General features: G+C 48.5%; 1 protein-coding gene across 1 annotated transcript; it reads right to left on the bottom strand.

Moving 5' to 3' along the window:
- Positions 1–843: 843 nt before the first annotated feature.
- RNF19B (ring finger protein 19B) lies at positions 844–17,874 on the bottom strand. The gene is made up of 9 exons (XM_065421912.1): positions 17,224–17,874; positions 9,531–9,736; positions 7,531–7,675; positions 6,968–7,130; positions 5,790–5,904; positions 5,030–5,170; positions 3,621–3,828; positions 2,608–2,739; positions 844–1,578 (listed from the first exon to the last, which is right to left on the bottom strand). The coding sequence occupies exons 1-9, from the start codon at positions 17,787–17,789 to the stop codon at positions 1,134–1,136; spliced, it is 2,121 nt and encodes a 706-aa protein (XP_065277984.1). The 5' UTR covers positions 17,790–17,874; the 3' UTR covers positions 844–1,133.
- Positions 17,875–18,105: the final 231 nt, after the last annotated feature.

Here is an 18,105-nt window from a genome sequence, read left to right on the forward strand (position 1 = left end):
GCTCTGCAGCTCACTCCACTCACTGGGAGGGGAAAGCAGGTCCATTCTCAGTGACACTAGTAAGCCACCTTTGGCTCACAGCAAAGCTTCGCCAAGAGAGCATTCGGCTAGTCCCACTCCAACCTCCGTTTGCTAAGTAGCCTCTGGTATTTACAAAATGCAGTGAACAGTAGCTGCCTGGCTGGCTGAGGAGGGGGCGAAGATGAAGTTTAGAGGGACTGCGTGTATAGTTGCGTTAGAACTCCGCACTGCTAGCAGGGAAGCACCACAAAGCAGGACAGGAAGTTGCCGAGTCGTCACTGCTTTGTCATACAGCATGCAATTGTTCCGTATCTGATTTCGATTCCTCCGCAGCACACTGGAGACGTTCACCTCCAAATGGCTCCTCCTGTCCAGTGCAGCCCTATTCTTCACTCCGGAAAGCGTAGGTCAGGAGTAACCTCCATGGACAGAGTAGAGTTCATTAGAGTACGGTGAAGCATGTGCTGGCTCAGAAATCTCATCTAGAATTAGGCCAAAGTAGCAATTCCAGAAGTCAGACAGTGGCTTCTAGAGGGCAGACAATACACACCTACCTTCCCCCCAGACCCTTCACGCTACCTAGATTCCTCAGTGACATTAGATGAAGTGACCCGTGGAGGGAGAATAAGGCCTCCCTGCCACAACCCAGTTTCAAACCAGGAACATTTGTAACCGTAGTCACACCTGTTTGCATAGAAGCCTGCAGCTACTGCGGCAATTCCACCAGCAGCTCCAACAGAGGAGCAGAGAAACAAGTGAAGAGAGTCACTGAGCACAGGGATTTTACTTCTTTAAATCTGACAAGGAAGAAATGGATGCAAGTTGAATTACAACAGAAATCTTTATTAAAACAATCCTTTACTAGTATTTTTGCAGAGACACAGTATACGCGCACACATACATATGTACACTCAGACACCTCTCAAAGCGCTTGAACCAATAAATTAAAAATGAGGGTGGGGGATTTTTTTTTAATCATGTAAGAAATGGCATCTTTCCCCTCAGGGTCAGACAGGGAAGCTGGCCAGAGAATCAAACAGAAGCCAACGAAGGACACAACCCCCCACAAAGGATGCAGTGACTGTAAGCGTGCTTCTCTGGAGGAGGCAACTTCATACTCTGGCTTCAATGCACTCCAGTTTAGAGACTATTTCCTCTGGCCTGTGCCCTTCTTCTTGGGCACATTGGCTCAGATGGGCACTTGGGCTCTCAGCACCTGTGGCTTTTGGGGTCTGTGGGGAGGCTACAGTCTGAGGGTGGGGGGAATCACACTCGTCCGAGGTAATGTCTGGCACGTCATCTGACTGGCTGTCGGAGCTCTCCAGGTCACTCCGTATGCTCTCAGGCTGTGCCAGGGTGATGTCCCAGGTTTGGCTGGCAACGCAGTCCTTCTGCTCACAGCTTTGGTGTTTGCATGTCTGCTCCTCCTCCTCCTCCTCGTTTTCTGCCATCTGGGTGTGGACGTGGAGCGAGTCCTCTGTGCTGCTGCCACTAACTAGTTGGTAGTGACTAGGTTTGGCCTCTATGTCCACTTGGATCTCCATGTTATTGCACTCTCTGCAGAAACAAGCACCACTTTGGTCAGTTACCAGCTACAGCAGAAGTCTTGGGTTATTAATATTAGCACATTACTTTGAGTGCTTTTTCAACAGCAAGCTTCATGACTGAGGCAAGTATGGGAGTGCCATTCACCACACCATGCTGACAACAGGCAATACTACAATAATTTACACTCATAAGATTATTCCCCTTTGGTAATTAGGAAAACCGAGGTAGATTGTGGCACAGTCAGGAACAACCCTGGATCCAAATTCCTATCACTAACCTCTAGGGAACAGTTTGCTTCCATCAGTCCGAGCCATCACTCTGTGCAAGACTAAGCCAAGGAAATGTTCCCTTCTAGCTAGTGAGACCTTGCTAGGGGAAATATGTTGTAACTTCAGTAAAGAGGTGACACACCAACAACTCCAGACATGAGAGGACTGCTTAGCAAGGAAGTGCTATGACCAACTGGTTTGGCAGGTTACTGTATGATGATACATAACCCTAAAAGTATTCAGACAGTCTCTGGAACCTATGCATGTTTAATGGGTTTCCCCGTGTATATGTGTCCCATTGTTTCCAATTACCAACCCTTAATCATGCCCTATAGTGGAAGGAACCACTGACACTACCTGGAGAGGTGGTGCAGTTATGAACACCATGCGTATGGTACAATCATCCCACCTACAGAGTTCCAACAGAGACAAGTACAGACAACCACAGGTGGTGCTTTGCTAGAAAAAGGGATTCTTTGCTGAGTTTGCAGGACAGAAGAACTAAAGTGAGTGAGCTGTCCCAGGGACCTCAACACAGGCTCTGCTAGTGGTGGTGAATGATACTGAACTACAAACATAGTTGGAAAGGAAGGTGAAGGGAGAATGCTTCTTGAGCTAACCAAGGAAAAGAAAGCTCGCGGGAGTCTGAATATACCTTCAATCATTAAAATAAAAGTTTCAACGTGCACATTCTCCATTGCCCTCAAACCCCACCACCACCACCACACCCCATATTACCCATACACTTGTGCATTGGCAGTTTAGGTACCTGTCCTGTGGGTTGTATGAACTGATGATGGAACCAGCCATAGCCCGAGTGCTGGCGTTGTCACTAACTGCTCCGAGACTGACGGAGTCCTTGGGGAAAATCTCCTTCTGTACATCTGCTTGCACTTCCAGCCTGGGAAGAGGTGGGAAACATCCAGAGTCATCAACACGGCCAAGGGCCACAGAACAGCCTAGCTCATTTCTTAAAACTACAGGAACAATAGTCGTTTAGCACGTGGGAGCGGGGGCACAGGTGGCCTTCTGGGCTAATCCAGGTCTGCACCAAGAAGTTTAAAATCAGATGAACCTTTTAAATTAGCCTCATTTGTGGCTCCACCCTTTCCTCGGTCTGTTTTCCGTATCCAAGTTAGATTGTGTTTATACCCATGACTCATGCAGTTCCTGTGCAAGGCAGATTTCCAGATCCAGCACACAGCTATGATTATATTCTGGGCTATAGTTTCGATGCATGTCTCCAATTACATGGCCGGAATGACTCAGAGGCAGGTTCAGAGGAAAACTGTGGCGTAACCTTATAACCCGAGTCCCAATCACTAAGTGCTATTAGGGAATAACAGACATTTGAAGCACTAGGCTAGGTCAGCAAAATGTTTGCAAGAGCCTTATATGGCAAACTAGTATACCTCTGATACACTTCCATCTCTGCTGCTCCTCAAATCAACCCCAAACCCTATCTCCTGCCATCAAGGAGCTAGAAAGGCTGGGGGAGAAAGATAACCAAACCAGATTGTGCTGTGCCTGCTATTTACTTGGTGTTCTTGCAACAGGGACAAGGTTGGGGAACAGCTGAAGCATAGTTTATTGGACCTGATTCTACCATAGGTCAAGAGGTTTAAAAAGTGATACTGAGATTAGATCCCAGGCATCAGTGGTGCCACCCACTAACCCAAACAGATCCCTGGCGAGCTAACAAGCCTCACCATTCCTCACAACAGACTAGACCTTGTGACCCCTCAGCCCCTCTTCTGCCATGATCTGAGTCAGTTCAGTTACCTGCTGTACTTTCCCTTTCCACCAGAGAGGACTCCACCGCTCAGGGTACCACCGGAAAGAGCAGCAAAGCTGGCCGTCTCACTGTAGTTGCCTTGCATGACACTGAGCCCATCCGTGGGGCTGCCACTGGTGCTCAACACACTAGTTAGTCCCTCGATGCTGCTCTCACCAATACTGGGGTTCTTCAGAGCTCGCCAAGCATCTGCCACTGAGACAGGCAAAGAAGATACATTGAACATTAAACAGTGTAAAGGAACTGCCACTGGCATCCTGTTAGGGGTTAAGGCAGGGATGGGCAAACTACGCCCGTGGGCCAGATCCAGCACACCAGCTGTTTTAAGCCGGCCCTCGAGCTTCCTCTGGGGAGCAGGGTCTGGGGCTTGCCCCGCTCCAGCTGGGGGTGCAGAGTCGGGGGCTGCTCCATGTGGCTCCCGGAAGCAGCGGCATGGTCCTGCTCCGGCGCTCCAGCTGGGGAGCAGTGTCGGGGGCTGCTCCATGTGGCTCCCAGAAGCAGCAGCATAGCACCACTCCAGCTTGTACGCATAGGGGCAGCCAGGGGGCTCCGCTCTGCACTCTGCCCCCACCCCAAGCACCGCCCCCACAGCTCCCATTGGCCGGGAACCGCAGCCAATGGGAGATCCGGGGCAGTGCCTGCATACAGGGCAGCATGCAGAGCCGCCTGGCTGCACCTCCACATAGGAGCCGGAGAGGGGACATGCCGCTGCTTCTGGGAGCTGCTTGAGGTAAGTGCTGCCCGGAGCCTGCACCCCTGAGCCTCCCCATGCGCCACAACCCCCTGCTCCAGCCCTGATCCCCCTCCAAACTTCTATCCCAGCCTGGAGCACCCTCCTGCACCCCAAGCCCCTCATCCCCACCCCAGAGCCTTCACTCCCAGCTGGAGTCCTCACCCCCTCCCGCACTCCGAACTCCTCATTTCTGGCCCCCCCCGGAGCCCACACCCCCAAATCAGAAGCCCCCCCCAACACACACACACACACACACCCCAACCCCAATTTTGTGAACATTCATGGCCCGCCATACAATTTCTATTTCCAGATGTGGCACTCGGGCCAAAAAGTTTGCCCACCCCCGGGTTTAAGTTATACGTCAGACAGCAACACTTCCAATACCGATTTCAGATTCATTCTCCAGTAGGGAAAAGGGCTGGGGATCTCCCAGGAAAAGGCACTATGGTGCTTCCCACACAAGCTTTGTGTTAAGAGTGCAGGGTGTACACTGAAGGATTAGCCTTGAAACAGTGGCACAGAAGTGAAAGCTAGAAATCTTGACATACTGAAAAGGGCTGATTATCCATCCCAATTAATCCCAAGGGACAGTCCCACAGTGAGGCCTTGCTTGTTTCCTCCCAGCCCTTCAGACTACACAGACAGTGAAAAGTTATTCATCACCTGTAATGGGTCCATCATCTTCGTCAAACTCTATTTTCACTCCCTTCCCATTGGCTGTGCTGACTCCACAGCCACCTCCTCGGCAGAGAGAAATTGGCACAACACCATAGACATAGGCCAGCATGATGGGGACTCCAATACCTGCAACAGAGGACACAGTGGGTCAAGAGGAATATCAGATGACAATGGGACTGAGGCATGCCGGATAGGCAGCATGAACTCTCTGGGGGCAGGGACCCCTGTGTTTGTACTGCCTAGCACAATGGGGTCATGGTCCATGACAGGGTTCCTAGGTGTTACCCTCATACAAATAACGGCTGTGACCATCACACTACAGGACAAGGGAACTCACTTCCAGCACAGAGTTACATTATAACCCCTAGGAAACCCGCAGCGGAACAATACCAGTCTTGGGACAGGGCCAAAGAACAAGTTGACTCCATGAGGGTTGCAGCGGCAGCTTGCCAGCATATCAAACTTGCATAAAAACCAGTTTCTTTGGCAGAACTGTGGGTACTAACACTACAGGGAGCATTCTACACAGTGCTCAGTCTTGAGCCACAGATACCAGGACCTGCAGCCTCTACAGACAGCATGTTAGATAAGTGGGGAAGCCACCAACAGGTATATTGTAGGAGTTTGTGGGCTACCCTTTGGTCACTCCTGCCCAAGATCTGTCAGAATAGTAGAGGAGCGACAAATGAGGAGCAGAGCTATGAATAATGACTAATCATGAGGAAAATTGGCCTTGTCTACTTACCAACACTGACAGCAGCAATAACTGGGGATGCAATGACAGACAAGGTGACCCCACCGGTGATGGCCAAGTTCCTCCTGTGCTTAGAGGTTTTCTTTCCCTCATAACGGCTGTGGATCTGGGGAGAGCAGGAAACACCAGGTGAGAAAATGGACAGCCTGGCCAGTGAGCATCCACTAGCATGAGAAACTAATATGCTCATGACCTTACAACTTTGCCATACATGCCAGTCAGATGACCCTTAAAATCACCCATAATAGCCACTGATGGAGGATAGGTCCATCAATGGCCATTAGCCAAGATGGTCAGTTGTGCAACCCCAAGCTCTGGGTTTTCCTAAGCCCCTGACTTCCAGAGGCTGGGACTGGACAACGGGATGGATCACTAAAAAAAATTGCTGTTCTGTTCATTCCCTTTGAAGCATCTGGCATTGGCCACTGATGAAGCCAGGATACTGGACTAGATGGGCCACTGGTTTCATCCAGTATGGCCATTCTTATGTACCTCCATCCCACCCACAGACCTCCTCAATCAGATGTAGCCAGTGCGTCTGTTCAAGGGTAAGGACAAGCTGGAGATACAATGCTGCAATGGAACCGTCTCCCTCTTCACCTAATGTCTGTCCCCAATAAAGGCAGGCAAAGGGACTGGATGACTCAGGGAAAATGAAGCCTCTGACCTCTAGTCACTGGTACAAATCCAGTACAGACTGGTAGACAGTCATTACCATCAGAACTGGTTGATAACTTGTGTGAAGTGAGGTAAGGGATCAGGATTCAGTTATTATTGGACAAGCCCAAGGCACAAGAGCCACCATAGAGGCCAAGAATTAGATACACAGTTCCCCTCTCTATGGGGATGCACTGGGTTCAAGGTGGAGGCATACTGGCAGAACAATGTGAACCTTGCACTGTCAGTGCCCATGAGGCACATGCTCGTTTGACTGAGAACTTCAGTCTCCAGGGCTGTCAAGCCATCATACTTTCCACACTCACTAGGTATAAAACCCAAGAAATAGTGATCTCCAGTTGGCCTAAGCCAGCTAGGTTTCCAGCAGCTGTATGGAAAGATCCCTCACTTACCATTAGCCTAACATCCTTGAAAAACACCTAGGATTCCCAAGAGCGAATATTTCAATCTGCTCACTCCATTAGTTCTGATCTCCAGTCCACCATGCTTACCTTTCTCCCAACGTACACTGGGATGCCAATGACCATGGCAGGAATGGCAATGCCAGCAATGAGGGAAATGCCTACAGGGGCACCAATCAATGTGCCCAGCTGCCAGAGAATTTTCTTCTTGCGACTCCACGGCTTCTTGCCCCAGAACGTGCAGCCAGAGGGACTGTAGGGGAAATAAGTTGTCTTTTCAATATCCACATAAAAATATGACTTGTGGGAACTGAGTGGATACTGTGCAAGAAAGGCTCCTTCTCCCCAGATCCAGTTGACCCTCAAGAATGGATGACCCCACAGTGTGAAGGGGACTACACTGAACATTCATCCCATTAAGAGCTTCCCCACACTGTTCCATCAGTGGGGGCCAACCACAGTCAGGAGGGACCACAGTGTACTGCTGTTGTGAGGAAACTCAGAGCTTCACCCTATTCCAGGTGATGAGGAAAGTATTTGTGGGGGGTGCATTTGTAAGGAGCTGGAGAAATTAAATACATTAAATACAAAAATATAAACAAACATCATACTTTAACAACAGGAGGCCCAGAGGACTCTGCTCCCCATCTCACCTGAGGTAATGCAAATCTGAGATCTCCTTCATACACAGCCAGCAGAATTCACAGCCACACACTGCGCAAGTCATGTGATTACAGCTCCCATCATTCATCTTGATAATGTAAGCACTGCAACGTGGACACGGCTTGATGTCATCGGCTTTGGGGAGGAAGGGAAGGGATCAAGTCAGATTCTGTACACCTTAGCCATCTTGAGGAATTTACTGGGGTTCTTTTGTTTGGGGAGGGTGGGCTCAAGACGACAATGCATGTCAAATTCTGTCCATCTAGGCTAACAGATTATTATTTCTCCTTAATCAAAGAGATAAAGCAAAGGTGTCTGGTTCTGATTCCATCCTTCGGTGCTACAGTATAAAGGTGGGGAGCAACCTCTATACTGGCACTTCATTCCACTAAAACAAGTTAGCATTGTTTGTCTGGCCAGCATACACAACGTAGACCAGCATTTTAAAGAGTGTTTTCTACATCATAAAAGGAGGCTGTTATGAAAGAGTTGTGCCTGCCCCACGCTAGCCAGCCAAGAGCATCAGCCATTTTTAAACTGCACCACTAACACGATGTAAGGGCCAAGAGTGTTCTCTATATTCTTCTATCTGGAGGACAAGACAGCACCGAAATTGTGACCCACATTTTTGAAAGGCATACTCCTCTTTGTGGGCGTAAATTGTGTCTGTGATTACAGATGAAAATCTTAGTGTATTGGTGGGTAAGTATCTAATCTGTGCTCGCAGTTGGGTACTTAGTCATTTAAAGGGATTGGCATCCACCAGTTACTGCACAACAAGGAGATGGACAGATGCCCCTTTATAGCCATTTACAAAATAAGTCATTCTAAAATGTCATCTGTGATCAAAGTTATGCAATGGTTCCCCATACAGTTCACTGTGCTGGTAGCAATCTTTAAAGCCCAAAACAGTCTGGGACTCAGCTGCTCTGAGACCAACTTATACTAGACAGAGGGAACCTCTTTCTCTGGAGTTGATCTCCCCAGGGCTGATGGCTAAGTTCTGTTAAGGGCCTCACTTCCACAAATCCCCTTTGGCAGCAAGTAGTGATCCGAGGTTGATTATTGCTTGTTGGTTTGTGTTGGGAATTTTGTCTTGCAGTGGTTGCAATGTTTATGGTGTCCATTATCAGGGCTCTGTACATTTCAGGCATATTTTAGTCTGGAATAACACCTGAGCCACCTTTAAAACATTTACAGCCTTACATAGAAGCCAGCTATTGTGCAAATGGAACAATGTGTTTATAATGAGTAGCATGCCAGGAGAAGATACATGTTTTGTTTGGGGGAGAAGGAATCTATTAACTGATCTTATAGTTCACTTTCTGAATCACTGATACCTTTTTAAAAGCACTATTTAATCAGAATATCTGCTGATCTAGAGTGCAGCTCTTTACCAGTCAAATGTGGTTTGGCATCTCTCTCCTATAAATAATGGTATTACTAATACTTATCAGAGCAGGGAGCTAAATTCCCAATTCTGGGTTAGGCATTAATGTTGCTAAAGCTCACAGCAGCAGACAAAACGGAGGCCACATTTTGAGATAGTAAAATATCCCTTTTTTTCCTGTTTGAGATTGAGATCAACAAGAGCTTTAAGAACATCTAAAAGATCAAAGCAGACCAAAAGGTAGCTGCTTTCTGTGTGTAATGGGTCAGGAGGTACTACATGCAGAATAAGGTGACCGTATGCAATTAGGCCCTGCAATTGTGGAACCTCAAATTTTAATTCCATTAGTAGTTTGTGTAACTAGCCTGTCAGGCCAGGTATTTTTACTCCATTACTGGCGAGGGAGGGAAGCTGTGTTGAGCATCAGAGCTGACCAAATCAATGTTGCTGGTGTCCTTCATCTGTGCCAAGTGGTTGTGCTCCCTGCCAGGTGTTAATACCCCACTTTGATTGCAGGAAGTGCTGCAAAACAGGTGGATCTCTTTCCTGGCTTCACGGACGTAATTAATACTGGCTAATGAGAAGCTTGTTAATTCATACCCGGTCCAGATTCCTGTCCATAACTGAGGCCTGAGGCGTGCTTCGTCCGTACCCGCAGCGTCTGAGCCCTTTGCTGACGGGCCATATCGCAGGTCTGGTTTGGATGCCATATCTGTTTGCAGTGATAGCAGAACTCAGTCTGGCAGCCTTCCCTCTCACAAGTCAGCTTGGGGCAGCTGGCACAGCCGTAGGCAATAACAGCGTAACTGAGGAAGACAGATACCAGAATTAGTAAAGCCAGAAAGTTCTCTTAGGAACACAGGAATCGATATACCGGAACGCTTCAGTGGCCCATCTGTTGGGTAACACTCAGATTTGCTGCTGAATAGCCACAGCCACCCAACCTCAGAGGCAGTTGAATTTTAGATGGATCCCTAGCTAGTTCCCTCCTAGGCATACATCCATACAGCCTTACACATTTACAGCCTACATACACCTACTTTAACAACAAATCCTTTATCAACCTGATGAGGGTGCTGCAGACTTAGTTGTAAAGGACTTAGAGGAAGGTATCATTATCTACCTGATTAGATAGCGATATATTATAACTAAAGTGGATGTCTGAGACACCACCCTAATTCAACTGACCAGTTGAGCAATTCGACCCTGGATACACATAGGGATGGAGATATGCAAAAGGAAGAATAAGTTCTCCGTGACCTTAGCTGATGCAGCTTTATGCCCTGAAGCCTAAGATCAGTTATCCATGTCATTTTAAACCTAGCTAGGGTCCAATTACAGATGCTATTCTTTCATAGCTGTTTCTTCACTTTAATATTTAAAACAGATGTTTCAGTAGCCTGCAGCAGTGAGTAATAGTTACTTTTATACAGTGGACTTTAATGCAATTTTGTACTATGGGTAGCGCCCTACCAAATTCACGGCCAGGAAAAATGCGTCACGGACAGTGAACTCTGGTCTCCCGCCGTGAAATCTGGTCTTGTGTGCGCTTTTACCCTATACTATACAGATTTCATGGGGGGAGACCAGCGTTTCTCAAAATGGGGGTCCTGATCCAAAAGGGAGTTGGGAGGAGGGATGTCACGGTATTGCCACCCTTATATCTGCGCTGCCTTCAGAGCTGGGTGGCCGGAGAGCGGCAGCTGTTGCCTGAGGGCCCAGCTCTGCACGCAGCAGCGCAGGAGTAAAGGTGGTAATACCATACCATGCCATCCTTACTTCTGCTCTGCTGCTGGCGGCGGCTGGGCTCCTGGCAAAACAATAACCTTGTGACACCCTCCCCCTACAACTCCTTTTTGGGTCAGGACCCCTACAATTACAACACTCTGAAATTTCAGATTTAAATAGCTGAAATCATGAAATTTACTATTTTTAAAATCCTATGACTGTGAAATTGACCAAAATGAACCGTGAATTTGGTAGGGCCCTAACTATGGGACAGGTAAATCATAATGCTTGACTGGGGTTCACTATCAAGTCCTCTTGCTCGTCTCCTTTCCAAATTAAGCTTTACTATTTCTCCCGATATGGAAGCTGGCTCTTTCTGTACAAGCTCTCTTTAAATTCTTGGTTTCTCCAATTCCGAGGATCTTTTTTATTATAGGTTTTGAGGTTAGGTGACCAACATTAAGCTACATGAGGCAAGGATGCCATTTATACAATGGTATATCTAATGTTCCTCTCTGTACCTGTTGACAGCCTTCTCTTGACCACTATTGCATACTGAATAGATTTCTCTTTATAGATTCCAATGCCAGAAGGGACCATTGTGATCTTCCAGTCTGACCTCCTGTATAACCAAAGGCCATACAACTTCCCAGAAAAAGTCCTAGAGCGTTCTTTAGAAAGATATGCAGTCTTTATTTAAAAATTGCCAGTGATGGAGAATCCACCATGACCTTTTGTAAACTGTTCCAATGGTTAATTAACCTAATTGTTAAAAGTTTACTCCTTATTTCTATTCTAAGTTTGTCCAGCTTCAACTTCTTGACCTGCCCTCCAAGTCTACAAGTTCTGTTGCTTCAGTGGATACAGCCAATTCAGACCCTGCTACTTATGACTAACTCAGCTTGCTCCTTCCAATGCACATTACCTTCCATTTGTTTATACTGACATTCATTTGCTAGTTGTACTAATTGCTTCATTTAGTCAAGCCCAGAAAGAAGTGTGAGGAGCTCCAGAAGGACCTAATGAAACTAAATTGAATCTTTGTTTTATCATGTTACAAAAACTTGATTGGCTCTTAAAAAAAAATGTACAAAAGGAGTTTAGAGCTGCAGCTATTTCAGGAAGGGAGCTCTGGGTGATCTCTAGAGGAAGAAGTGTTTATGCAGAACAGTCCTCCACTTATATACTCCCATTAGCAGGAACTACAACTGAAAGGGTGCTTTGGCTTTCTGCAGCTTCTCTCATAGGTCAGTCTTAAATTAACCAGTTACAAAAAGAACTAGAAGACTGAGAAGAAGAGGGGAACATGGGGGGAGATCACCATGTGTTTGAGCTGGTAATGTGGAGATTTAGCAGGTATGTTTACAAGGAAGCTCACATGGATGAGCTCCAAATGCACTACGCAGAGCACTGTTCTAGGGAAGCTGACTTGTGACACTGACAGAAGTCAGGGTGACTTATTCTGTTTTCTGCAGCATTTGTGTTATAAGTGGAGGTATTCTCTCTCACCATTGGTTTATTTTTAGAGCCTGTGGAATTCAAGTTGTATTGCAGCTTCTGAAGCAGCAGTGTGAGAATTGCTGAATGTGTCATACCACAATGATTCATATCCCGTGGGAGTTTGAGCAACTTGACCCTGCCTGGGTGCAGCATAACTGTTAAAGACAAACAATGCCTCCCTGCTGACGATCAGGAACGGAAAGACACGACTGTAGGGCCTCCATGTGCAAACAGCTACTGTATTTCTGGCATTCGAGACCAATGCTAGACAAGAGAGAGGATGCAGGCAATCTAGGAAAGATATTAACTCAAGCTGCATTTCATTACTGAACATGTTGTCAGAGGGATCTTACAAACACCCTCACCTCCTACAAGTAGACTACAGCAAACTCCTTAGCAGGGAGACACATTAACACCTTCTAAAGAAAACACTTTGATGCCAGCTGTTATAGCCATTTTGGGGCCTGACAACTATATTACCAGGAAGGCCAGGAGACCTCAACATGCTACATTAAGAAGCCTTGCCATGTACTGAACTGACCCTGCATTAGAGAATTCTGAAGCTTTTCTGGCCATCTCAGACAGTACTGTTTGCTTAACAAAAAAACAAAAACACCAAAACCCCAGAACAGTTACTAAGCACTGGATTTTTAGTCCCAAAGTTAAAATAGCAACTAACAGCAACAAGCTCACTGGTGTGGAGTGAACTACATGCTTTTTAGCCTCTTAAGAATTCACAGTCTGATTTTTTTTTTTTTATAAAGTCCAGCTAAAGAGGCTGATCAAATGCTCTACCCAGAACACAGGTGGCATCCGGCTACACCGAGCATTGCAGGGTCTGAATGGTTAACATGTGTGCATCCTTCTTCACCTGGCCTTTGACACATCCCTGCAGTTCAACAATTAGTCACTTCCAGGTATAACCACAGCTGTTGGAGTAACAAGGAGTATCACTTTCCACATACCAGGTGTGGCTGCAAGCCTCTACCATAAACCCCAATATTACTATAGAGTGCTGCTCCTAGCCTACTCTCTCACAGCCACCGAGATGCCTGCCTGCCTCCTCCATTTGCTCTGAGGGAGCGCTTGCCTCACCACAATCAAGTTCAGCCTCCTTCACTTAGTTCAGCCTACACAGTTCAGTTGTTTCCCTAAGCCTTTAGTAGAGATATAGTGAGACATATACCAGACAGCAGCACCAGCTGATTGCAATGGGCGGACAAAAATCTGTATTTGTCTGAAGAGCTGATGGTGCTCCAAAAGACCAGCATTGCCATGGAAACAGATTCTAATGTCATGTCTATATTTTACCTCTCTAGACAGCATAGCTAAGCTTGCTCACTTATGAAGTTGTTTGACATGGGTGGGATGCAGAGGCGTGCCAGTCAGGATGCTGCATGCCACATGGCTTGTGTTTTGGAACAGATCTGTCCAGTAGGCTCTTGGCACAATTATTCTCAAAACTGCATGCATGGCTGGAGAGGAACAAGAGTCAAACGCTCCACACTCCTGAATGGGGTCTGATGTGGTAAGGAGAGGGTGTGACATTCATCAGAACAAGTTTGCTCACCAGTCCTTCATACTAGCCACTCAAGCTCAGTCACCAGTACCACAGGAAAGTGAACCATCTATCCAGGCACTGAAAAAAAATGGTATTCCTGGCTTTACACAAGGACAACTAGACAGGTCTGCCAAGAAAAATGGTTTTAGGGTAAATAACCTCTCTTCCCACCTCGGGACTGATTCTGACAGCCTTTGTTAAAGTGTCACTAACAATGAAAATAGCAGGGATGCCCTGTCTACTGGCAGAGTTTCACAAAATGACCCATCCCAGCTTGTTGGTTTCTAAGAGGAAGGGGAGGGGATATCAACTGTATAGTTTATTTTGAAACCTTTTGTAAGCTGCCTATGTACAAACTGTTGGCTCACTGGGCAAGGACAGCCAGATGGCATCAACTGTTTGCGCAACGAAGATTAATGTTACACTAGCCTTCAGAAGCCTGCCACAGCAGCAACTTTATTAGGTATACACTATAGACTACTAGTGAAAAAGTAATGTCCTTAGGGGCCATATGGGGGACATCTTCTCATGGCCAGGCAGTCTCAATTGGGTTTGGTGTGTTTACATTTTTAACCAAATACTTTGATAAACATCACATCAGTAAAACAGAAAACTCAGCAAGTGGTAACTACATTTTCTCTAGCTGAGTAGCAAGGCAGATTCCAAGGGCATTACTATGTCAGGAGTATGATCTGATCTATCTCCCTGATCTGGTCCCCAATGCCTACGAGTCACCCTAAACAGCAATATCAAAAACCTTGATTGTTTTAAGCTAACTTAACCTTGAGCACCCAAGGAACAAGCTTTAATAGTAAATAAATCCTTACACAGCAACCGTGTAACAAGCACCTATGTAACAGGTAACCTGAGACACAGAGGTTAAGCAATTTGCCCACAGTCAGAGTTTGTAACAAAGCTGTGATTAGATCTTAGGAATCTTGCCACCTTTGCTCTGAACACTAGGACAAAATGTCCCATAACATCCCCACTAGCTGGGATTGTATTTTAAGCCTCCTGCATGTTTCTGCTGCATTCTTGGATAGATAAAATACAGAATCCCCTCTACCAACAAGCCTGTGCTTATGCTATATCAGAAACCTAGATAAGCCTAGTTTAAAGAAAAAGAGAAGAGAAAACGAAAGCAACAATATGCTAATCTAGAAAGTCACCATGTTTGGATGGACTGAGTTTTGGCCAGAGTTAGACAGTTCCTCACTTAAGCAACTAGTGAATGAGTCAATATGATTCAACATTATTCCTCCACCACTGTGCTTCAACACCCTGGTGCCTGCTTGGTAAAGATTTCCCTCACTGAGGAAAACCAGAATTTACAGTTCCTCCTGCAAGTGTGGAAAGAATTTCTATAGCTCACCAACTCTATTTTAGCTCTCAGCAGCACACATAGTAGGGCAAACCCCATACTTCCCATTATTTCAGAATAAATCTTGCTTTTAAATTAGAGAAACGAAGATGTGATCACAACTGAAAACCGCTAGGAATTCATTCTGAAACATTCTCTGGAAAGGTGGCACTTCATATCTTAACTTTCCCATGCTTTCCCATGGTCTCAAATCCCTTGGTTTGTAACATCAGCTTTATAGTGAGGGAGCACTGTCTAATAGAGTGAGTTATTAGCCTCCAACACAAACTAAAGCCTATCCACCTGAATCTATAAGAAAATGTCTAGGTATCTGCAAGACATGGAAAAGTATGTGCAGGAAGAGGATTCTGGCATGATGGGGGCTCTGATTTGGTCTAGTTCACAGCTAGCTAAAGAGAGGTTAAGTGACATGCCCTAGATCACAGACTGAGTCATTGGCGGAGACAGAAAAATTCATTTAAGCCACTAGACCAGAGGTGGCCAACCTGTGGCTCTGGAGCCACATGTGGCTCTCCAGAAGTTAATATGCAGCTCCTGGTATAGGCACTGACTCCGTGGCTGGAGCTACAGGTGACAACTTTCCAATGTGCAGGGGGGTGCTCACTGCTCAACCCCTGGCGCTGCCCCAGGCCCTGCCCCACTCCACCCCTTCCCGCCCCCTCCCCTGAGCCTGCCGTGCCCTCGCTCCTCCCCCTTCCCCCCAGAGCCTCCTGCACCCCACGAAACAGGTGATGGGAGGTGCGGGGAGGGAGGGGGACATGCTGATTGGCGGGGCTACTGGTGGGCGTGAGGCTCTGGGAGTGTGTGTGTGGGGGGGAGCTGATGGGAGGCTGCTGACATGTTACTGTGGCTCTTTGGCAATGTACATTGGTAAATTCTGGCTCCTTGTCAGGCTCAGGTTAGCCACCCCTGCACTAGACCATGCTCCTTTCTTTACAGAGGTGTGCTTCTAGGGGGATGAATAGGCTTATAACAGAAGAAACAGTCCTATATGTCACTGTAATACTAAATATTAAAAAACTTATATGGGGCTTTTCATCTAAAGACTTACAATGGCTAGGTAAACAGTACCATCCTTATTTTAAAGACAGATGCTGAGGCAAAGAAAGGGCAAGTGACTCGCCTTAGCTCAAAGTCATAACATGACAGTTTTATAGTCTGACCCTCATACTCCCAATTATTTACAAAGAGCTCAGTTAGGCACCTTTAGTCTACAATGACTGGCACATCTCCTGTGCTGTGGTCTTAGAACTTGGCTTTTTCTTACTGTGTCCTTTTAAAAAAAAAAAAAAAAACCCTACACATAAGCAAAGCTGTATGCCCCTTCCTTCCCAAGCAGTTTATAATGAATGGCCCTGCAGAAAATGGAAATGGGCTGCCACACCACTACCTTTACTAACAGCATTATTAGAAAAAAATAGGTATTTTTCTGGATCAGTTTCACAATTTCTCCTGCAGAAGTCCCAGTTAAAAGCCCAAGGTCCCTTCCCACCTTCCCAAGACAGCAGTCTGGCAGAGCCACAGCAAACTCAAGACAGATCCTATATCCCCACCCATTCAAAAGGGGGCAGTGACTCCCTTCAGCAACTCCTGACAGTAGGGGAACCCACCTCCCAGCAGAGTGAAGGAAACCTCCATTGCCTGTAGCAAGGTCAGGATTCCAGGAGAAAGGGAAGGCAGGATCCCATCCCTCTCAAGTTAGGGACAACTTTGAACTTCTCCTACAGTTCATCCCCCTGCCCTGGGATCAGACCCCTTGTTCCTCCCCAGAGTCAGACTCACTATCCTCAGGGTTCTACCAAGGTCAGACTCCCCCCCCCCACACACACTAGCCCCTCCCAAAAAGGGGGGGCCAGACCCACTGTTCCCCAGGCTCTCCCAGCCCTGGCCCCCAAAGAAGGGGGTGCCAGCCCCACTGTCTCCCAGGCCAGCCCCACTGTCCCCCAGCCTCTCCCAGGCCAGCCCCACTGTCCCCCGGGTTCCCCCAGGCCAGCCCCACCTCCCCAAAAAGGGGGTGCCAGCCCCACTGTCCCCCGGCCTCTCCCAGGCCAGCCCCGCCCCCTCCCGGAGAAGAAGAAGATCAGACCCACTGCCCCCTAGGCCAGCCCCGTCCCGGGACTCACCCGCAGTCGGGGGCCGGGCACCAGCGGCAGTCGGGGTCGGCGGCCAGGCAGCGGCGCAGCATGAACTCCTCGTACTTGGCGACGAGGTGCGGCGTGTCGCTGAGCAGCAGGCGGATGTCGGCGGGGTTGAGGCGCTCGCTGCACTCGGGGCAGCAGATGTTGACGCGGGACTCGGTGATCTCGATGCGCAGGTACTGGCGGAGGCAGGCGCGGCACGAGCGGTGCGGGCAGGAGAGCAGGCGCGGCGCGTTCTCCGCCGGCTGCCGCACCAGGCACAGCGGGCACTCCAGCTCCTCCGCGCCGCCCTCCTCCGCCTCGGCCGCCGCCGCCGGGGCCTCCTCCGCCGGCGGGGCGGCAGGCGGGGGAGCCGGGGCGGGAGGCGGCGGCGGCGGCTCGGCCTTGGCCCGGCGGCGGCCCCTCACCCCGCCGGAGGCCGAGGCGGCGGCGGCCGAGAAGACGCTCTGGAAGGAGAGGCGGCGACGGCGGCGGCCGGGCTTGGGGCACTTGGGGGCGGCCGCGTGGATGGAGGAGGAGCGGGGCGACTCGGAGTCCTTCTCGGAGCCCATGGCAGGACGCGCGCGGCTGCCTGCGGAGACAAACGGGTCCCCTCAGCGGAGGAACGAAGCGCCTCTCTGCGAGCTCCTCTCAGCGGTGACTAACGCACACACCCCGCGTTCACTGCGCAGGCGCAACGGGGCGGGGAGGCCCGCCCCACTCCAACGGCAAGGCTCGTCACGTGACGGCGCTCGGCCGCCAAGGCGGCCATTTTGGATATGGGCACATGTCCAGTGAAGTGGGCAGTGGGGGAGGGGAAAGAGCAGGAACATGTGCACCGAGCTCAGGGGGGCCCCCTAAACAACTGTAACTGGGGTGAAATGGCAG

Source organism: Emys orbicularis, chromosome 23 (assembly GCF_028017835.1).
Source record: "Emys orbicularis isolate rEmyOrb1 chromosome 23, rEmyOrb1.hap1, whole genome shotgun sequence".
Lineage (NCBI taxonomy): Eukaryota > Metazoa > Chordata > Testudines > Emydidae > Emys > Emys orbicularis.

Excerpts from the sequence above, each read along its gene's own strand:
- RNF19B (XM_065421912.1), bottom strand. The coding sequence starts at position 17,789 with ATGGGCTCCGAGAAGGACTCCGAGTCGCCCCGCTCCTCCTCCATCCAC. Across the intron at positions 5,171-5,789 it reads TATTGCTGCTGTCAGTGTTG|GTATTGGAGTCCCCATCATG; the intron begins GTAAGTAGACAA and ends CCTCTGTTGCAG. Across the intron at positions 1,579-2,607 it reads TCATACAACCCACAGGACAG|AGAGTGCAATAACATGGAGA; the intron begins GTACCTAAACTG and ends TTGTTTCTGCAG.